The sequence below is a fragment of the Argiope bruennichi genome, chromosome 6 (assembly GCF_947563725.1).
Source record: "Argiope bruennichi chromosome 6, qqArgBrue1.1, whole genome shotgun sequence".
Lineage (NCBI taxonomy): Eukaryota > Metazoa > Arthropoda > Arachnida > Araneae > Araneidae > Argiope > Argiope bruennichi.
The window spans coordinates 66,157,050-66,181,093 of NC_079156.1; the positions used below are offsets into that span (position 1 = coordinate 66,157,050).

Sequence of the window (24,044 nt, forward strand, 5' to 3'; positions counted from 1 at the left end):
GTTATGTTAATGGTGTACCCTGTCGGAGATGGATACTTTCAATAAGATAATGCTCCTTGTCATACAGCTGGTATTGTCGTCAGATGGTTCAAAGAACATGAATCTGACTTTACCTGCCTTCGTTCGCCCACCCTATCATCGGATTGCAATCCAATTGAGAATTTTTGGGATGAGATCTAATGGGGTATCAGACAGTTATGTCTAGTGCTATCCAATCTGGAAGAACAGGAAAGTGCAATTCATCGGATATGGGGCCAAATTTCTCCTACCACTTACCAATATCTCACAAAATCTGTGCCAAGAAGAATGCGAGCAGTATCACGGACTAAAGGTGGTCTAACACTATATTAAGGGAGAGGTCATAATAATTTGGCCACTGTATGATTTTGCCTTTGACCTATGTGAGGTACTAGACATCAGGTCCGCGTACTCCTCGAATTTTCTGTGAAATCGCTTCTCACTTGACTATCCAATGCCATATTCTGTCATGACTATCCTATCAGAGGCAATAAATCTCGTAGTATTTTATGACACCAAGAGTATAGCATACATATAAACTATTAACTTTTCATCTTTGCAATTGGAAAATAAACTTACAAACTGATATTTTCATTGATTCCATTAGAGATTATATAACCAGCGTCAACAACTGTAAAACATCGGAATTCACTTGAAAAAATCCTTAGAATCTCAGGATTTTCCGCTAGACTTTCTATCTGAATACGAATATTAAATTTATCAGTTAGAAACCGAGCACTGGACGGGTTATTCATAATTATTATCAAAATAAAAGACTCACCTTTGCAATCTAATCGACCGCAATCAATGTATCGAACGGTGCATCCTGTCTTATCGAAACACATCAAGCAAGTGGAAACATATTTCACAAGAACCTTGAAAAGAGTATTTATTAAAATTTCTGTTTAATTCATTGTGCCATGAAATTTACGTCAATGAGTAAAAATTTCATTCATATTGAATGGAAAATAAAATTTATAAAAAAATTTGATAATAAAGATTTAAAAATGAAAAATTAATTTAAGCTGATAAGGCATTTAGTAATCAATTATATGCAGGATAGCTCATTGATCTATTTTATATCAAAATATTTCAAGCACGCTGGAAATATATTCAATTGTAAACTAAAAATAGGTAGTTAGGTAATATATTTCTTCACCTAACAACTGATTTGATAAACTTCTAAACTAAAAGATTTTTGATTATAATAAATAATTATTTTTACTCAATTTAATAAGCCCCCTACCCTAAAAATAACCTTTTGATTTTCTAAATGCTTTTGGTTTTAAATTGATATATTTTTTGTTGTATATATTTTTTTCAATTTATTTAATGCATAATTGAAAAATTTAAAAAAAAATAACATTATATCAATGCCATTGAATCTGTGGGCCACACTCGAAATAGCGGTTTAAAAATACAAAATCAAAAACAAAACCCATTTAAAGCAAGTGGAGCAAGAATATATCTTCAGATACCGCCAAAAATTTGTGGAATCAGTACCACGACATTTAAAGGCCATTATGAAAGCTAACTGACATGCAACTAAATATTGACTCTTTCTTTCTATGTGAGATATTAAAAAATTTCATTGGCGTATTCTCAATTTTTTGATGCAAAAATGTGCGTTTATTTATTTAACCCTTTAAAGAGCCATTTTTTTCTAGTTATATTATTTCTAGACTTGAAATTAGAATAAGAAAAGTGATACATTTAGCTTATTAAATAATTTAATTTGATGAATTAATTAATTTGGTTAATTAATAATTAAGTAACAAATCAAGACACATCATTTTGTCTGAGAAAAAGAACTGAAGCATCTAAGTTTCTGACTTACTAAAAGGATTTGTCAGAACTTATGCCAACCTACATAATTTCAAACAAAGATTGAGAAATTTAGTGGGAAGCATACTTCTCACGGCCCTAGAAAGGGTTAAAATAACTTATGAAACATTTCAATTCGGAAGATTTTCGTTTATCGTTCTTTATTTTTACTTTAAATTAAACCAATTGTTATGTCTAAAAATAAAAACACGTTTGCACTGCTCGGTAATGTGTTATTTCTATTGAAAGTCGGATTTATCAAGTAAAAGTAAGGTGTATTCTAAATTGTTTGAGTCACTGTATGTAAAAATTTAAAATTCCTAATTCATCAGAGCATTTATTGACTCAAATTACATAAAATATAATTATTTAGTTCAATTAGGTCAATTTGTTAGCAGATGTATGTACCAGATTAGCTGATGGATGCTTAGAGTGATTATCTTATATATATTAAATAATGTATACCTTAAATTAAACTGTTTTATTGAATTAATAGTATAAATATTGTAAAATATTATAAAAAACTTTTCCTCCATTTGCTTTTTAGGAAATTTCATATATAATATATTTTTCAATTCATACAGACACGTGCTGAAAATTACACTTTTATATATTTAATTTGCAATAAGAGTTGATTTATTTTTGAATTTGTACTTCTGTTAATGTGACGGCAACACGCTGATAAAAGCTAATTTTTCCCATTGACGTGCTCGTGCAGATTAAATTTTATTTTTATTTGGTACGAAATACATTGCTGAAAAATATGGTTAAAATATTTCTTTAAAAATTGAAATTTAATTTATAGACTAGAACATTGGTATCGTTAAAAGATATTTTTTTTAGCTTTAACTTGATGCAAAAATCACTTTTTCACTTTAATACTTTTGGAAAAACACTGAAATTTCATTTAATTTTTAATTAATTAAAATTCTAATTAAAAATTCAAAAAAAATTCTCCAAATTGCACATTTTTGACCTCCAAGTTATGAACGTGGCAAATTTGGTAGCTGAAGGTCGAACGGTCTGGCCTGTAGAAAGCTAACACCCATCCACATGCACGCACGCACGCACACACACACAATGAGCTTTATTATAAGTATAGATATAGATAAGAAATTATGGCAGCTGTATATTGGAATTTGGATCCTTGATTACTTTTGGCAAATTAATAAATATTATTAAAGAAATTTTCCTTTTCTTTTTCAAAATGAATTTTTTAAAATCTGTCCTTACCTCTGATGGTGTGTAATCTGTCAATATTGTGTCGAGACCAAATTCTTTTCTCCAAACGAGATGCTGATAATTATCGGAGGAAAATTTAAAATGAGTCATTCCATAAGAAGCAGGATATAGGCAAGAGAAGATAAGAATAAGCAAGTTTTTTATTAAATAGTTATAATTTTAAAAAAAAACCTTAGTAATAGGATATATTAAAAGTATCGAATAATGGAATATCAAGATACGAAATTCGGCACAAAAATGAGAAATTCCCTTTGTATTGTTTTAAAAATGCAGCACACTCCCAAGTTTCCGGTTCACAACTATCCGGCCTAATTTTTCAAAAATTAAAAAAAAATAAGTTTTGATTCTTATCTTAGAGTTGCTTTTTGATATTTGTGTATCACTTATCAATGAAAAATAAAATCATTTTAAGTCAGTTTTCTTAAGACTTAAGCCTACGATTTACGTTAATGTTTTGTTCATGTTTCCTGCGTTTAAGTTCGGCATTGCAAAATTTGTGTTAAAATGTGAACAGTTTACATCCTTTAACTTACTTTTTCTCTAATATATTCTTGAAACGTGCAATGCAGTATATACACATATATAAACTACCAGTACAGAGCCTTCTATTTTAACTCGACACGTTACCGGCAACTACTTTTATGATTCAATGAGTTGTGGCTGTATTCACTTTAAGATAAATGGAGCGCTTGGTACTCAACAAGCTATGATAAAATACGTATTATAGCTTGAATTTTGGTATTAAATCTTTGTCTTTTGGTATTGGTGAGCAAAGAAATAAGTTCCTAGAAATTCATCCTATCCGGCTTTTTTTTTATCCGAGCTGTCCTATTAGGCCGAAAACTCAGGAGTGCACTGTATATAATCAGAATACGGGTATGGTAAAACATAAGCTTTAATTTATAGGAATTAAATAGTAAATAACGTAAATTAATGGGGGAAAAAACGTGTATTACTTTATCTCAGTCTAACTATTCATGTTGCAGCGTTGCACGTTGCAATCGCATTTCAATATTGGTTTAATTTCATCATTCTTAAGCCTTTCCAAATACACCTATGTCATAATATTTTAAATGATAAAAAGTAAAACTAGCTGCCTATGGCGACCAGTTCTTTCGCCCAATTTATCGGCATTTTAAGTTATTAAATGATTAATTTATTATTTGATTAGACTGAAAATCATGAATTCAATCAATGTACTGCAAATTAAAAAAGTATATATGTTACAAAATAAAAGGGGAAGTGAAAATTCTACTACTGAGTTAATGACTGGTAAAAACACGCGATTGATTGTTTTATTGTATAGTTTGAATTCCTTCGTAGCATTTAAAAATATTGTTTCAAGATATCAAATTGAATTTAAAATATTATTTCTATTAACAAGAAAATTGTGGAAAAATGAAATTGATATCATTAAAAAGATAACTCTTTGAGTCTTAATATAATTTAAAGGCGATTTTATGTAAGATAATTGTTTTAGAAAATATGAATGTCCATTTCCATAGTGAAGACATAACGATGCGGCTGGACATCGTCAACATTAAAATATCTTGAGGCGACTTGTCGCCAATTTTTTTTTTTTTTTTTTTTTTTTGCAATCTCTGAGAGCCATTTGTTACCATTTCTGGTATCCATTCAGAATAGCAGTTTTTAGACAATTGGCACGATTTTAATGTTCTTGTCGAGAAACCGTTAATTAATCTGAAACCTTACCGAATTACTTATCTCCAGATGGAAGCTTACTTTTGCCCTCGATTAAACTTTTTGTGAAATAGGTTTTTCTGAAACCTATTTCTTTATTTCATATATATCTTTTTTCCTCTGACTAAATGTACTTTTTGATGAGATGGCAAAACATCTCGAGAATATTTCTAATGACATTATGAAGCTCCATTCATTAGCTGAGCGAAGCGAAGGATTTAATGCACCTGTAAAAATATTCAATGAATGAAGCAGTCTTGATGGTTGGGTTGACGGGGCGCCTAGCCCCGGCAGGGGCTTATCCCCGGTAAGGAGAGACTTCACAGTGCTTTGCTGTCTATACTTTGCCGTGGCCGTCTTCGACGAAATTTGGAGATGACGAGTGTCAGGACTCATTGTGATTGTCTGATATTAGGGTGAGGGTGTGGGGGGGGGTACGCTGCCGTTGGGCTTAGTAAGTTTTTACTGCTTGTGAGCTAGAATTGGCTATTGAGAAACAGTATAATTTGAGTTTGAAAAAATAAAAGTTAGGAAGAAAAACTAAGGGGCTGAGATAAATTAAAGTAGTATATTACGGGGTCTTCTAGAGTTTGTAGATGGTTTATATTTAGGGATTTTAGCTATTGCTTCATTTTTATTCTTATCCATGTTTTTAAAGAAGTTAGTGGCTAGATTTTTAATGAATTTTTTAAGAGGGGGATAGTCTAGGCATAAGTACATATTTGTATTGGGCATGTAGTATTTCATATTGCAGAAATTTCTAATTAAGTTATTTTGCTGGCGTTCAATAAGTCTAAGATTAGTCTTGGCAGCATATCCCCACACATGGCAGGCATAAGTTAATACTGGACGCAAGTAGGCAGAGTAAATAAGCATTTTATTTTGTCTACTCATTTTGGAGTTTCGAGAAATTAAGGGATAAAATTTACGAGTTAGGTCTCGAAACTTTTTAGCTGTGTAAATAAAGTGGGGTTTCCAAGTTAATTTACTATCTAGAATAACGCCTAAATATTTGCATTCCTTAGACCACGGGACAGTTTGATTTTTAATTTTAACTGGGGAGAAATTCTTTTTACAGTTATTTTTGTTAAAAACTATAGCTTCAGTTTTACTAGCATTTATTTCAATTTTCCATTCGACGAACCAGTCCTCAAGAGATTTAATATGTCGGTTTAAAGCTATGGTAATGAAATTTTGATTTTTGTTTCTAGCTAGTATTGCAGTGTCATCAGCGTACATGCACAACATAGTGTTAAATTGCTTGGGGATATCATTAATAAACAAGGAAAATAAAATTGGCCCTAGTTTAGATCCTTGAGGTACACCTGCAAGAATAGGTTTTACTTCCGAAAATTCATTGTTTATCTTGATTTTAAAGGATCTGTAACTGAGGTAAGAAATTATAATTTTGATAAGGTGTGAGGGTATGTTGTAATTAATTAGCTTGTATATAAGACCATCTTGCCAAACTCTGTCAAAAGCTTTCTGAATGTCAAGGAAAACCGCTGCAGTTTTTTGTTTATTTTCAAAACCTTCCTCAATGAATTCTACTGCTCTAATTAATTGGTGGGTTGTAGATAGGTTACGGCGAAATCCAAATTGTTCAGGTGTTAGTATATTATGTTCTTCAAGGTAATTATTTAATCTATTGAGAATTATCTGTTCAGCAATTTTGCTGACAGAAGAGAGTAGGGATATGGGTCTATAACTGCAGAATGAAGCAGTCTGAAATTCGTATAATTTTTATATTATTTCAATATTGCCATTCTATAGTAAGTAATAAGCTCGATTTCTGTGCCACGTACGTTAGCGTTTTATATATATAAATAATAACAGCTTTGAAAAGTGGCATCAGAGCTGCCAAATTGCTTCGTAAGGGATTACTTCAATATGCGAGTAAAATTAGAATAATTTCCTTATCGATGACCTGCTAAGGAGTCATACCATCATCTAATTATCCATTTTGTTACAGAAGGTCATATTTCAAGGATACAAGTATTTTTTTATGGCAACTTCTGACGAATCGCAAGGAAAACTTCTCACGTCCCAACATTGGTTTAAACAAAGCTCGAATATAATGATTGAATTTAATTTAAATAAAAATCCAATTGGGTAATTAGATAAATCATTGGATTTAGTTCAGATAAAAATCAAATTAGGTAATTAGGTAAATCATACGATTAAATTAAGTCAAAATCATATAAGGTTATTTAAAATAATTGCACTGACAATAAATGGTTATAGCTTTCTTAAAAACGTCGATAAGAACTTATTTTGTTCAGAAGGAAGCTTACAATTTTCTTTGCGTACTTACTTATTGTAATAACTGCCCTGTGTGATTAGTAAATTCCCTTTATCTTAATCTCATGGTCAACTATGGGTTCAAATGGCAGATCATTTTATTATTGCTTGAAACATTTTCTAAATATGTTTTTAATTTGTTCGCTGATGCAATCTTAAGGTTCAAACATGGATTGAAACCTAAGATTATTTTATTATACACAAAGCATTTTCTACGAATATTTTTAGTTCGTTCTTTGATGTGTGCAAAGAAATATTACGACTGAATCGGTGGCATCATTCAAATAAAATGAAGATACAAAAAATGGTTTCAGAAAATTTCGATTGCCAGATGTAGCACATTCATACAGTTATTGAACACGATCAGTAGCTGATAATATGTTTAACAGCGTCTGCCATGAGATAAGATTTCAGTATAATATTGCCAGTTTGACCAGGGGAAATCGTATAGAACAATGATTATGCACACATGCAACATTTTATGCTTCTTTCTGTAGTATGCTTATGTTAGTTTTTCACATCTTTTTTATTTCAAATAAGAATTTTATATCTTTTAGTGGAAATAATAGCCGTTTGTCATTGGTGTTCCATGCCATTTGAATAACACTATAGTCGGAATATTCATGTGAAATTCTGATGTAAATTTTTCAGCAACTTGAAAATCTAAAAGGATTGCAAGTTTAAAAAAGTATTGTAAATTGTATTTTAGTTTTAAAAACATATGCATACATTGTAAGATTAATTTCAGTTATCTTTCGCTTATCGGAATGCGATATCCATCCAAAAGAGCTCTTCTTCGGTACTTCTTTTTGCTCTAAAGTATGTGACCAAAATACAAATATCTCTGAGCATTGATTTATATTTCAATAGAATGCAATAAATCTTGTAGATAATAAACACGATTTTTAAAAAAATATTTGAATAAATTCGCTTTCTTGTCTGTCTGTTTGTTTATCCGTTCGGTACAATTTTACAATCGATTTTAAACAAACCTCCCTTTGAGCTACAAATTTTAAATTTTAAACATATTTTATAATTCGATGATAATACAAAATTAACCCGCCTTCTTGTCTATTTAATACAAATTTTGTCATCAGGTGCAACTTATCGGAAAGTTAGTTTAAAATCGAATGCAAACTTTCACACGCACTAAGCTAAAAAGCAGAAAGACATTATTCGAATAAAAAGTACAATATTTTTTAAGCGTACAAAAAATATAAAATTGCATTTCCTAGCACCACAGAGATTTATAAATCTATATAGATTGTTCTGAAAATTTGTCATTGTAATTCCCAAGGTAAGGAATCTGCATGGAGCTAGGAAAAATTATTTTATATTTCTTAGTCCATTTTAAAAACGTGGCATAATCCTTTTTTGTTTTTAAGTAATTATAATCCTCAAATAAATATGAGCAACTGAAAAGAAATTATAATAAACCCCGCTGCCTTGATATAAAATCTTTGCTTAAATACAGCTTCGGGAACTTTATTTTAGTTTGAATACAACGTAAAACGAATGATTTTGAAAGGAAAAAAGATCATTATTTCGATAAATATACTCAGTGAAATAATCATGAATTTTATCGAAATTTAGTTGTTTACGATATGTGACAATAAATAAATTTAAATTGTTGTGGAAATATTGCTTGCTCTTTTAAGATTATAAAAATTATTTAAATGTCGTTTTAATGCGTTTTTTTTATTTAATCAAAAAATTTGTTCATTGAAGTATTTGGGGAAAATTGGTATGCGAAATCCCGTCATTATATTTCTACATGATACTTTTCCCTCTTACCAAACGATTCGAAGCCAATGAGAAATCTTCGTGTTTAAATTTTTCTTCACAGGGATTTTGATAGGGAATTTTTTAGTAACGATTTCTTTGAAATTATCATTTAAGTTCGTATTTTGTTTATACAACTTTATTTATGTTTTTATATTTTATTTATGATTTTTATGTTTTTGTATATACAAATTTACTATAAATAATAAATTTGAATTTTTAATCTTAAGAAGAAATAGTCACCTTTCAACACGAATCCTGTATTTTGTTAATTCTTTTTTCATTTATCTCATTTTTTACTAACTATTTTATTTGTAGAAGAATTTGTGAAATAATGGTATTGGAAATGCCGGTCTTTTTCGTATACATGAGACTTTTCCCCTAAAAAAATGATTCACAGCCAATGAGAACTATTCATGCTTGAAATTTTCCCCATGGGGATTTTAAAGTTCCAAAAAAAATCAATATATTTAAACTTTACTTTTATTTATGTAAGGTAATGCTGTTATATAATAAATAGAGGTTTCCAATCCGTTGAAAAAATAAGAATTTCTTTTTGGAGTGGATTCTTTAGTTTATCTGTAGGGGCAAAAATGTGGTATGTGTGACGAAATTGAATCAGCTTCTCGCCATGCTGAATGAAAATTTAAAGGTACGACATTATATTAATAAGTTAATTTTTTTAAAATTTGAACGTGCTGTAATGTCATAAATTATAAAATAAAGCGCAAAATTACAATTGGGAAATTCATTGCATTCATAATTCGGATAAATCGTACTTACTCTTCTTAACATGGATTCTGCTTCAGTTAGATTATAATCTCGAGCTGAAAATAATGAAAATAACTTTTAAAATATTCATCTTATAATTTTGATATTGAAAAAAATAAATGAACGATATAGTTTCGAAAGTAATCTCACACATAGAATTGAAATTAGATACACGGTCTTTACACCAAATTTGCAGATTTCTGTCAAATTTTGAGTAAAATTTGATCAGAGGAAGTCAGTCTGTCCAACTATTCCAATATAAATTAACACAATAATTACAGAACAAAGAGAACTAGCAAATAAAATTCAGTATGAAGATTTAACATCTATATTATAAATATTTGTCAAATTTTCAGTCAAATCCATTTACTGTTTGACTCTTTGTTAGTCTTTATTTTCAGAAGCACGTAAACGAGATGATTCAAAAATGAAATTTATAATATTTCATATGGAATTTTGTGACTACAAGTAAAATTTTATGTCGAATTTTTGTTACAATCGGTTGGGAAAAACCGGTTGAAAACACGAATTCGATTTTTGGGTACTATTAAACATGTTAGGGATTAATCGCCAAATAACTCGCCAAAGATGATATTATAAATTCAGGAAAAATGCTAAATTCTCGCCAAAAGCTAATATTTTGTAACTATTGTACGCCAATGCCATATGAGGCTTTCTGTAGCATGAGAAGTGTATTAGAGAATATGCGATAAAGTTATGGACAAGAAATACCTGATGGTTTCTAATTTGTAACGACATAAGATTTATGATATTATAAAAAACGACCAATGTGTAAAATCAAAAATAAACTCTGCAAATATTATGAGATTATCAAATCGTTTGATTCCTAAATTTATCTAAAGTTTGAATTAAAAAAATGTTGTCAATTCAAAAAAATTAAACATGCACAGAAAAAAAAATAAAGATAAAAGATAAAATTTTATATTTATGGATATGTTATATTTTTCAATAATGCCAGTTTGATTTCTACGATATTCTAATTTAGCTGCTTAGCAACATTTTTGCATAAAATTTCCTTTCAGTAAGATAATATTATGATTTGAGGATCAAGATTTGCAAATTACCTTTAGCAAAGCGATAAAATAGGTAATTATCTTCCAACATCATTGGCGTGACGTCATCAATTGTTCGCCTCCTCAACTGAAACAAACAATTAGTTTGATCATTTCAATATAGGTTAGTGGTTAATAAGGTCCATGTTTTAGGTACATTCCTATAGGAAGACAACCTACTGCAATGGTTCTCATGACAGGAAATGTTCTTCAGTTCTTCACCGATCATGGCCCCTAAAACTCAAAACCACCCTTCCTTCAAAAGCTTGTATATGCGTACAACGCTTTGCCCATATTATCTTGTGAACAGAATAACTAGAGAAATTTTGTTTGGATTTTAACTGGCTTGGAATACGTTGTTAGAAATGTACAAATCTCGGACGAATTCGTAAATGGCCCATCTAGCTCAAAGGGGTTGGAAATGGTGGAGGCTGAGATTTTCATTTCGCTATAACTTTCTTAATATTGAAGTTAGAAAAATAAATACAATTAGCCAAATGAGCGCTTTATTAAGATGAACAACTATTATATTTGAAGTTTTCCGGTTACTGCGACATCGTAGAAGTTAAATGCTAAAATGTAATTTTCATGACATAAGTTTGATTTTTTATCTAACGTTAACAATTTATGTTGCCAGAGAGTAAACTAGATGTAAAGGAATCTACTTCTGCCTTTCAGGTTGCCGAGAGGAATTTTTTTCTTATAAAATGCACAAAAATTTAGACCAATCATTCATAGATAGTTTCCATCAAATTTATAAGGCGAGAAATTTGGAATCTTCATGGTAATTATAAATTGTTTGATTCTTTAAATGTCTTATTATTATTTTTTTTATATTCATTAGATCTTTTTTTGTGGAGAATCACTTTTCTAAATATCTATGGTACGAGCAACGCAAGAACTTTTTAATTCATAGCATTTATTCTTAGCTACAAGGAAACGTCTATAAGTAATAAAGCCCTTTTATCTAATCTAACTATTCGCAGCCTTAATCCGTTATATTCTGAAATAATTTACCAGTAATTTTTAATTGTATTTTTTCATCAATAAATAAATTTTGGTATAGAATTACCCCAGAAAAGCAGGAAATGGTTTCTGATAATAAAATGACTAAACAATACAGTTGTTAAGATAATTCAATTAATAATCAAAATAACTAATTCCTATATTCACTTATAATTTATTTTTTGCTGTCTAAACTACATTCTTCAAATCCTAGTTAATCACACACTGACTTCTCAAAGGCACACGGTTAAATATGAATGATCGGAGCACTGCTATATCATTAGTAGGAATTAAGATGGATTCGTAAGAGCCATCACCGGCTACGATACAACCATTCCCGTGGGAAACACGTCTCTTCATTGGTAGGGGATAGTCGACCCCATACCATTTCTATACCTATCCGAGTGACGAGAACCAACCACTACGCAAGAAATTTCTCATCCTTATATCTGAGATGCCCCCTTGAGGGAATCATATCCTAGTTAAATTCTTCCGTCAAAGAAGGGATTAAGGGATTCATATTCAGAATATATAAGAATTTGATTAAATCTACACTTTCAGGTATTCTAAAGACATACAAAAATTACTACAATTTGCATTTGGTTTTCTTAACTGCTTCTATTTATGTGCTTGCCTGATTCAATGTTCATATCAAACCCTTAGTCCGGCTTAAGAACACATTCAGTTAGACAAAGTTTAAAATTCTGAAAGCATATGTTACTATATTTTGTGAGAATTCAAGATGGCGATCATTTGCACATTTTTGAATATTTGGCGCGATTTTGAAGTTCGTGGCTAGAAGTTGGATATTATTCCAATGCTCAAATTCTTTTAAAATGATTAATCAGAAGATCAAATTAAATACTGAATTTCTTTTGAATGGGAATTTTCCCTTTCTCTTTTTTATCTAGTCATATAATTTTTTGTTGTCAAATTACTACAAATACTGGTGATACAAGCAGATAACAGAATATATTAATTTTTTTTTTCGTTGACAGATAAAAAACACTAAATTGCAGTGACAAAATCCACTTAATTTTACCAATCATTCGGTCGCGACTGTATTAATTTAATTAGTACAGAATATTAACTTTGAATTCCTACTAAAAATAATATTTTGGCTGTATTTTGTCACAAAATATATGCATCTAATGTATTGAGAAGTAACTCTTCTTTACATGGAATAAATAATGAGAGAAAAAAAACATAACATTACCTCATCTATAACTGCTTGTTCTTCAGGTGTGAAATCCGCTAGCGTCATGTTCTGAAACAACAGTAGCTTATTAAAATAATATTACAAAAATCTGCTCACTACACACACACACACGCACGCACATAGGGTGATCATTAGAGATCTTTTAAGCTCATTAAATTCAGAACGTCTCGTATAGTTAGAAAAGTAACGCATACTTGTAGTAAAGTGACTTCTCTGAAATTATTAAGAGTGGTTAGAGCTCCTCTAAGGGCAAAATAATGTATTCATGAAAAATTGTTCTAAAAATTAATAAAAGAGATCGACAAAAAATTACAATTAGAAGAGAGGACGCTATGCCATAGTAAAATCTATATAATTTTCGGTTATCATAGTCGTCTATAAAGTTCTCGGACATATTTGCAATTAAAATCATGAGCTTTCAGTGACATAAAAAAGGGGTTTGTCCTAAAATTTAAAAATGTAGTATCATATAGTTTTTCTGAATTAAACAACGGCCAAACGGAATTTAAGAGACGAAGAAAGGAGCAAAAATAATAATAATAATAAAAATTCAAATACACCCTTGAGTAAAATCAGAGAACGGGATCTCAAAAGCACTTTACTGATCTTTCTGTGCATATATATATATATCTATATCTATATATATATATATATATATATATAATCCAAATTAATTTCCTAAATTTTTACCTAATTCGGCACATGTTGGGTCATTCTAAAGGGATCTCTTGTTTCCTGATCCCATTCCACGCATGAAGCTTTATAAAAATAATGCGCCATCAGTTCCACGTGGCAAGTGAAAATGATCACTTTGTTGCCCTTGACAAAGGTCAGCAAGTGTATTAATTGAAATAAGACTAGTGATCATTTGTTTCGTCCCTTCCTTACTTCTGCTTTTGTGCCGTACTGTGGCGGACGTATTTTGTCTGCGTATCTGCTTGTAAATAATTATGCTTTCCCAGAATGGATATTAAAATTAATTTAAAAAGTCTGTTCAATGTCTTTAAACCTGCTGCTTTAAACAACATAATGCTTATATATATATATATAAGCAGTATGAGATACATTACTACAAATCTATTATTCCCTAGACGTTAAACAAAGAATTATAATTAATTGATGTCTAAGTATTTGCGAACTTGAATAAAAATTAGATGATTTTTCTTGGCAAAGGCTTGAGTCAAGGAGAAAAAAAATCCCAGAATGTTGTATCGGAGATTAAAAATTTTTTCAAAGCCACATCTCTGTAAGTTGAATTTTTTTGTACTTTTTTACGGGATGTGACAAATGCTGCTCACTTCATGAAAACTGATGTACAAAATTTTGGCAGAAAAATTGAATTTGTACAAGAGACTTAGTCTTATAATCCTTTTACTAACTCCACGTGCAATAAATCTGTGCTGTACTTATGTGTCCATAATTTGTACTGTATCTTTGTTCATTGTGTGCTATAATACCTGTGAAATTTCCAATCGAAATTTGATATTTGTTCCCACGATAATTTTTTTTGTGGTTAATTGAATAGATTTTTTTCGAATGGAAAGTAATAAGTTTTGAATGTATTTAATTTATGAACGTCGAGAATACCGTGATTGCTTTTGTATGGACAAATACTTCTTTTTCGATAGAATTCCTGAGTAACAAGAATCTATTAGAAAAAAGAAAAAAAAATTGACTCATTTTTTTAAAATAAATTTTTGAAGCTAGTCGTTGAAAAATACTCACATAATGATACTTATAGACTTGATAGCATTTGTAAAATTTCGTGATATTATAAATATGATGCAAAAATGATATTAAATATTCTTAGGGGAGATCTTTCGAGCTTGAGCGGTAATTGTGTACTAACCGCACACCTGTGATTAATTGCCAAAAATCTGTCAAAGATCGCACTTTAATAGGATCTTTAGTAACTAGTGTTAGCCAATGGCATGCGGCTAATACATAAATTCCCTTTGAATTATCAAATTTAGGCATAAACTTTTCTGGAAGCAAATAATCCATCAAGGAGTATTTTTAAAAAATTTAAATCGTTTTCTTATTAAAAATTAATTAAAATTTAAAACTTTTGCTCAATATTTAAGTATATTATTCTTCTAAAGTCAATTGCCTCATTGCTTTAAAGACGAAAAATTTTAGAGTTCATTGTTTTGGTAATTCCATTTTTATTTCTTAATAATTTTTCTAATTAATTTTTAAAACATTTATATTTTAAAAATAAATTTCATTGTTTTAGTAGCTATATCGATACATATGCGCAATGTAAAGATATTTTAACAGAATTTTTTGTGTTCAATTTTAGTTATTACGTTTATATATTATCAGTGAAATGTAATCATATGTAGCCTATAACTCTACCCAAGATGCAAATTTTGAAGGAAAATCGAAACATATCCTTATTTTTTCTATATAAAATATGAGACAATATTTTAAATGCGATTATATTTTGTCACATTGTTCTTTGATAATCAAAGTTGACAAAAAATAAAAAAAATTAATCATATTTATCGGTTTTTAAATTTCTAATTTAATTTCTCATGTTTATTCAATATGGGAATATTATCCTGGCAAAAGATTCAGTCTCTGGATAAACTCCAATAAAATTTGATTCAAAAAGAATTAAACAACTACGCACATGCAAAATAACTTGAAAATCAGATTTTGAAACAAGTATCACCGATGATTACTAAGTCCGAGATACGATAAAAAATTTCCTGGCAAAAGATTCAGTCTCTAGATAAACTTCAATAAAATTTTATATAAAAAAAATTAAACTACGTCTTAAACAACTACGCACATTCCAAATAACTTGAAAATCAGATTTTAGAACAAATATCACCGATGATTACAAAGTCCGAGATACGATTAAAAATTTTTTTGGTTGTATCAAGGACATTCAGCGTTTTGATAAAATCTATTAAATGAAGGACATTATTAAAATGTGCTTTTTGTCCAATTAAAAGCGGGAAACAACAAAATATAATACGTGCTTATTTACGTGCTTTGTTTTAAGAATAAAGAATGTATGTGTGTTTCAGTGTGGGTTTGGATATTCTACTGGACAGACTATTTCATCTAGAAGTGCAGAAATTTAGTGCAACTATTGTTTAGAATGTGCATTTCTAAACAAATAAAGTTTTAATTAAATAAAAATGAAAGGAAATTTTGGCATCTTTCTGTAATAATTCCCGAAACTGTCACCATGTAAAACTGATTTTTGCACCATTTTGAAATTCAAAAAATTTTTATTGCCACCAAATTAATTTATATTTAAATTCTTTCCAAGTTTTTAGCGGTTTTTTTAAAATTATTTTGTTGCATAATTTTAAATAATAATAGCCATAAAAGAAATCCCTCAGTTTGATGTATTAAATTGAGGTTTGCCAAACGGTAGTTTCGCCTGATCATTATACTTATCTATCTATACTTATATAAAGCTTAATGTGTGTGTGTGTGTGTGTGTGTGTGTGTTGGCGCTCTACAGAAAAGACCATTTGACCTACAGCTGCCAAATTTGGTACATGTATACCCTGGAGGTCGGGAATGCGCACCTGGGGTCCCTTTTTTTGAAATTTTAATTAGAATTTTAATTATTAATTAAAAACTAACTTTCCCGCCAAAAAAAATCCTCATTCCCCACCGCCAAATGAGTAAGGCTTCAGCATTTTTTTCCCACGCTAATGAGGCTTAGGCTTAACATTTTTCGAGCGATTATTTCAAACGATTCTGTTTATTTTCTTAATGTTTGATGCATTTAAAATTAAACATTGTTAATTAATCGATTTTTCAGATTCATTCTGAAGTACTTTTGAATTAAAATAAAACAGAATAAAGGAAATTAAATATTTCTAATCTGCATAGCGTTACCCCAACTGGCGTAGAAAAATTCACGCACTTGCGTTACCATAACTGGCGTTGAAAATTCACGCATGAGCATTGTGTTCTGATTGTTTACAACTATTTTCAACGGAAACGAATTTGATTTAAATTATTTTTAGTAATTAAATTGTATTTATGTTAGTTTAAATTCATCGTTTTTTAAGTAATTTTTTTAACCTGTTTTCGGCCGATTCTTTTAAACGATTCTGTTTATTTTCTTAGTGTTTGATACATTTAAAATTAAACATTGTAAATGAATCGAACTGCTCATGATGAACCTGAGAAAATTTTGTTGACAAATTCTTGAGATATTACATAAATTAAGAAAGATATTCTTTAGTGCCCATAAGGTTTAAATGCTCAGTGACTCTGTTTTCAATAATCATATTACAAAAAAAAAGCTTTTTTTCAGTAAAAAATATTATTATATTAATTGCAGATTAATCATTTCCACTTTAATTTAAAGCATAAATTCTACAGGAGCTAACAGAAAATTAGAGAGAGACAGATTACGTTGACTGAAGGCCTTTATAATATTATGAGTGAATTGAAATTTGAAGTTTTAAAATATTTTAATGAAGAAGCTATTAAAGTAGGAATTACATAAAATATTTAATTATTAAAATTTTAACGAGCCTTAAGATTGGCGAACCAGCTGGTCGCCAAAGGCGGCTAGTACTAATAATAAAGATGAAAGTGTGTGTGTGTATGGGTGATCTACATGCCAGAAAGTTTGATTTACAGCTACCACATTTGGCCCATGTATGCCTTGGGGAGGGTAAGAATGTACATCTTACAGTATTTTTTTTTTGAATTTCCAACAGAATTTTAATTAATTGAAAATTAAACTGAATTTTGGCATTTCCTTCCCGGTAACTTCTGAAAATATTATTGTATACAAAAATAAATTTTATACCTTTTTAAAATTTAAACGATTGTTTTTTTTAATATTACCAATTTAATAGTCATGAAAATTTTTGTTACATTTTCTAATTTTTTTAAAAAAAATATTTTTGTCCGATTTTCCAACAATACATTACACTGTTGCCCTAAAACTCAAACGTTTTTCATTGCTTCATTAAATATTGAATCGAATGGTTTTCTTTTATTGTGGACCCTAAAGAAACAGGATTCTGTTTAATATTTGCGTAGTTTACAGGATAAATTCAAAAGCTAAGCTACAATTTCGCGAAATTAAGAACATAGACAAATAGGATATTTACGTTTTTAATAGCATTGTCTGTAAGCTTCGTTTTTAATAACTCTAAATGTCACGAAATTTGATTCCATTTGGATAAATGATGAACATATTAGTTATCAGACTATTAAAATTACATTGTTTTGATGTCCGTCATAGTTTGATACTTAAAAATACTTTCTTGGAATTATAATGAGCATCAAGTGCAACTGGTCTCAACATCAAGTCAACTAAGAGATTCAAGTGCAACTGGTCGACAGAGGCGGTTAGTTTTATATAGAAGCGTTCGCAATTTGTGTCGAAAAAAGACGGAACACATCCAACACACGACAAAATAAAGTTGATTTTAACATTGTTTGGTTTCAAAAGTGGGCCAACTCATTTGTAAAGACTGCATTTAGCGCTCAACTCGAGGTTTGACAGAGGATTTGAAACAAAGCCTTTTTAAAAAGTTCTGATAACAACACTTTTATTTCACAATTGAATTTTACCAGAGGTTTATTTGCATTTCATGAAATTGACACCTTCACCTTTAAAAATATTATGCCGGGTTCACACTCGGCCAGTTATAAGACGGCTAGTAGGCAGCACATGCTTAGAAAGGCTGAAAAATGCTATTCGGTCGATGGCAAGTAATTGTTCCGATAGGACAACTATAAGCAGCTGTATTGTATTTTTTCTTACTGTGCATGCGTTTGTAGAATTAGCGGTTTTTTTGGCGTGAAAAAATTAATCATTTATCATAAATTAATTCCGGCATTTTTTGCTCTTTGTTCTTTCTGATGCGAGGTTGTACTTTTTTTTTCCATTTGAATTTGCCATTTCTTTTCTATGGTTGTTCAAATTTAGGTATGTTGACCTTTTTTTTTATTTTACCATGTTTCTTTGTGTAAATATCCATCATTTTAATCCGATACTCAGGGGGAAAAAATTCAAGGATGCCAAAATGGCAGTTTATAGCCAAGCAAGGAATGCTTGAATCTATCTTATGAAACTGCGGCAAATATATATCAGTCCCTTTCTATGCATGCGCTCCCTACTTGCCGTCTTATAACTGGCCGAGTGTAAACCTGGCATTAATAACTATTCATTCAAAGGACTAATTAAATCTAATTAGCTGAATAAATGAAAATTAAATTTTTCTGAATTGAAAAGTAAGTCAATACTGAATAAATAGGGAAAGATTTGTTTTGAAATTCTAACATTTTTGTTTGGTGTCTATATTATTGTTTTTAAACTTGAATCGTATTCTTAGTGTGAATTGCATTAAATTGTATATCCTGTTAAAGGAAAAATAAAAGAAATTAAAAAGAATTTAGAATCTTTTATATCAATCAATCATTATCAAACATTTCAAAATTACAGAAATAAAGAAAGTAATTTTGGAAAATGTAGGTTACAATGGCATGTTTACGAGCTTTTCTAAATGTTCGTAATAGCTAAATTATATACTACTATAACGAACAATGGGAAGATAAAGGAAAGAAAAGAAAGGAAAAAGAAAAGAAAGAGTTTCAAGGGAGGAGAAAAAGAAAAAGAGAGATTATTCTATTTAGAAACGCTCAGATTAAAAAGCCGAGTTTCAAAATAGTAACTGTATTAATGACTCGATAGTAATATTAGATGGATTCTGCTAAACAATAGATGTCATTGTTTGAAGCAGATTAAAAACCGTTTCCATTGTTCTATCATATATTTAATTCTATGGTTTTCTTTCATTGTCAAACTCTAAGGAAGAATGGATTTGCTTTCTAGCTGAGCAATTAACATGATGAATCAGAAAATAAAATTCCGTTACAAAACTAAGGCAACGTGTCATTTGAAGTAGATCATGCTTAACATGTTGACTTCCACGTGACTTGCCTGTGATTCACTGCTATCTTTTTCATGACTATTATCTAATTAGATGATCTCTTCTGTATTAAAATTAAAAGATATCACAAAAATATCATGAAACTATGCAGATGACACGAATAGCAAGCGTAAACCCTGACAGTGTATGAATTAATAGACAAGTATGCTTACCTAAACACTTAATGTAATGAAAACACTTAACCAGATACTTAGGATTTAACCGTTAACTGTTTCGATTTCTTCGAAAAACGTGTATCTCAATTGTCATAAACATATATATATTATATAAATATTACGTAAATATAATAAATAATTCATTATAAATATAATAATTAAACAATTATTACATTTTCTATGACGAATTATTTCACGACGAATATTACTTTTTCCATGACGAATATACTCTTTAAAAATAGTTAACTGGAACTAGAATATCATGCAAATATATTTTACTAGCCGCCTTTGGCGACCAGCCGGTTCATCAATCTTAATGCTCGTCAAAATTTTAATAATTAAATATATTATGTTACTCCTATTTTAATAGCTTCTTCATCAAAATATTTTAAAGCTACAAATTTTGATAGTCATATAATTCATTCATAATATTATAAAGGCCTTCAGTCATAACGTAATATGTATCTCTCAAATTTTCTGTCAGCTCCCGTAGAATTTATGCTTTAAATTAAAGTGGAAAGGATTAATCTGCAATTAATATAATAATATTTTTTACTGAAACGAAGCATTTTTTTTTAAATATGAGTACTGAAAACAGAGTCGCTGAGTATTTAAACTAAAACTTATGGGCACTAAAGAATATCTTTCTTAATTTATGTAATATCTCAAGAAGTTTTCTACAAAATTTTCTCAGATTCATCATGAACAGATCAATTAATTAACAATGTTTAGTTTTAAATGCATCAAACACTAAGAAAATAAACAAATCAGTCGGAAACAGGTTAGCCTTCAAAACGTCCGTATCCGTTGTCAACAATTAGAACACAATGCACATTCGTGAATTTTCAACGCCAGTTATGGTAACGCAAATGCGTGAATTTTTCTACGCCAGTTGAAGAAAAGCTATGCATATTAAAAAATTTTTATTTCCTCTTTTCTGTTTTATTTTAATTTAAAAGCACTTCAGAATGAATCTGAAAGATCGATTCATTAACAATTTTTAATTTTAAATGCATCAAACATTAAGAAAATAACCAAAATCGTATGAAATAATCGCCCGAAAAAAGTTAAGCCTAGCCTCATTACTGTTGAGAAAAAAAAAAAACCTGAAGCCTTACTCATCTGGCGGTGGAGAAAATGAAAAGATTTTTTGGCAGGAAAGTTAGTTTTTAATTAATAGTTAAAATTCTAATTTAAAATTCAAAAAAACGAACCCCATGTGCACATTCCCGACCTCCAAGGTATACATGGGCCAAATTTGGTAGCTGTAGGTCAAACGGTCTGGCCTGTAGAGCGCCAACACACACATTGAGCTTTATATAAGTATAGATTAAGGAAATCAGGAACATGACTGGCATGCCTCTAACCTCCAGCCTTGCGGCTGAAAGGAGATGAAGTGAAGAGAGAGAAAAGGCTGTGCTGGGGTTGGTGGCTGATACCAGTAAGCGCGTGTGTTTGTAGACGCTCCGGTGGGAACTGCAAGAATTGAGTTTAGATTTTAATAGGAATTTAATTGTATAGATATAAACATTCATCGATCATTTAATCTTTAAAATATAATAAATTTCTATAGCCAAGAAAAGTGTCGACACTTGTGTCAAAGCACGCGACAATGACGTTATGGATAAGATACTTAATTTAAATGAATGAAAATTAATATTCCCATTAAAATATTCGAGCTAAAAAGGAACAAGAAATTCAACCTTGAATTTTTACGTTTTAATCAATTCCATTCAATCAAGAAGCTGACAGTCACTTTTACCACGGCTCCACTATCAAACAGGCCTTTTCAAAATGTTAATATTTTTATAAATTTACAAACTTCGAGTGTATGATTACAAGTGATTTCGAGTGATGTATACAAGTTGAGTGTATGATTTCAATTAACAAGGTTAATGAAGCCATTGATTGAACTGAATGAGATTTCCGAAATGTTGGTAGAATTAAAGAAAAAAAAATCATTGTCATAATATCAGATGAATTTCATCAAACCCAACTTGTAATCTCAAGGACTAAATAAGTAGAATTTAAATATATACCCAAAAGCCACAGGTATTAGGCAATTTGCTCATATCGCTTTTAGAACTACACAAAACTCATGCTTAGGTGATATAAGATTCCCCAGTAAAAAACCCACGCATCTAATTTAGATTATATTTCATTCGAATTTTTTACAAGTACCCTTTCTGAAAAAATTAATATGAGTTTTTTAATTAGTAATGTAAATAAATAAATGAAAGGAGCATCGATGACATATTGAATTTTTATCCTTGGCAGTTAGCAATTCTAGATGCCAAGGATAAAACTTTTATGGTATGGTAAACGAATTATTCTTAAAGAAGTACTAGGAAACTATATTACATATAAAGTTATGGGTTCTATAATGAATGAAGAGGCTATTTAATATTCTATAGAAATTCCGAATTCTTGGAACCTTATCAAATGCCACCTTTAGCACATTGAATATAGAATACGTCACACTGCTTTTAAATTGAGATCCTACAAAAAGTTTTAATGGGGCAAATGAACATGAGGTGTTTTATGCCCAATGGAGTTCATGCTACTTTCATTTCAGGCCGCCGTGACCTGTTGGTAACGTCTCGGCTTGTGAGCCGTAGGATTTCAGGTTCAAATCCGATTCCACCGAAGAACCGTCGTGTAAGGGGTCTGTTGCACGTTAAATCCTTCAGACCAAACGTCCTCCTGCTGGTGTGGTGGGGTGTGGAGAGAGGGGTGTCAGCTCAGGTGTCGTCCTCGTCATCTGACCGCGGTTCAAAATGACGAGGTCCGTCCCAAAATAGCCCTAGTGCTGCTTTACAACGGGACGTTCATATAATTAAACTAAACTAAACGTTGGCGCTCTACAGGCCAGAATGTTTGGCCTACATTTACAAAATTTGGCGCGTTTATACTTAGGATGGTGGGAAAATATATCTTGATGCGTGATTTTTGAAATTTTAATCAGAATTTTAAATAATTAAAAAGTAAGCGTGATTTTAACATTCATCCACTATAACGTCCGAAACTATCACAACATAAAAATGATAACATCAACTTAAAATTGAAAAAAATTGCCTTTAATGATGATGATTTAATAGTTGTCCAAATTTTTTCTCAATTTTAGCAATTTTAAAAAAAGTTATTTTCTTGGATAAATTTCACAATAGATTATTCTGTTGTTCTGAAACTGAAACCGTTTTCAATGTTTTATCAATTATCTGATATGGTGATTTTCTACTATTGTTGAAAGTTAAAGAAGAATGACTTAGTTTGACATCTGTATATCTGTATAGTTTACAAAACTTTAAAAAAAATACTGCGGAATTTCTTAGATGGATGAACTATATTTATTTACATTTATACTGAGCAAAAAAAGGTAGAAGGACAGCTGTTTTTTGCAAATTTTCTTTATATTTTCATCCTGCTTCATAGATTCTTATGTAGATTTTATTTAACAATGTTTTCTTTATTTTCATGTAAAAATGAAATAGCTACCACTATCTACAATTAGAAAGATGAGAATATGTGATTTACAGTGTGTAAAAAAAGTAGGACACCTACTACATTTTTCTTTTTATTTAGTGAAAGTAGAAGTAGTAGAAGAGTAAAGTAGACTAGTAGAAGAGTATATATATATATATTTTTACTGATGTTTCACTTTCATTCATTTCACTGATGCTTTAATTTTAGAATGCGTAAAGGTATTCCCTTCAATAATTTTAAAAAGAATCAAAATGTTGCATATAAAAATGAAGATTAAGGTATTAGAGAGATCGCTCGTACACTGCACGTCAGCTCCAATACAGTTTCTAACTTTATTAAAAATCAAACAGAAACGGAATAAGAAAGAAGACTGGTAGACCTAAAAAGTCAAAGCCTCGTGATGAAAGAAAACTTGCTCGTGATATTAAAAAGAGTAGTGGAAATGTTGTAAAAGCTCGAAATCAAGCAGGACTTATTCATGTGTTCAAGCATACAGAACACAACTACATCCAAAAGTCAA

At 30.0% G+C, this 24,044-nt stretch overlaps 1 protein-coding gene across 4 annotated transcripts in view; it reads right to left on the minus strand.

The window, feature by feature from the left end:
* LOC129971050 (retinal-binding protein-like) overlaps positions 1-24,044 on the minus strand; it is a 65,802-nt gene that overhangs the window by 22,248 nt on the left and 19,510 nt on the right. For 2 of the 4 annotated variants that reach the window (XM_056084517.1, XM_056084518.1), the window contains exons 2-6: positions 12,934-12,984; positions 10,725-10,800; positions 9,652-9,695; positions 3,076-3,138; positions 800-893 (exon numbers count right to left, since the gene is read on the minus strand). In XM_056084517.1, the coding sequence (XP_055940492.1) occupies positions 800-893; positions 3,076-3,138; positions 9,652-9,695; positions 10,725-10,800; positions 12,934-12,984 (328 nt within the window). The remainder of the gene's footprint in view (positions 1-799; positions 894-3,075; positions 3,139-9,651; positions 9,696-10,724; positions 10,801-12,933; positions 12,985-24,044) is intronic. The other 2 variants (XM_056084519.1, XM_056084520.1) reach the window with 2 other exon arrangements.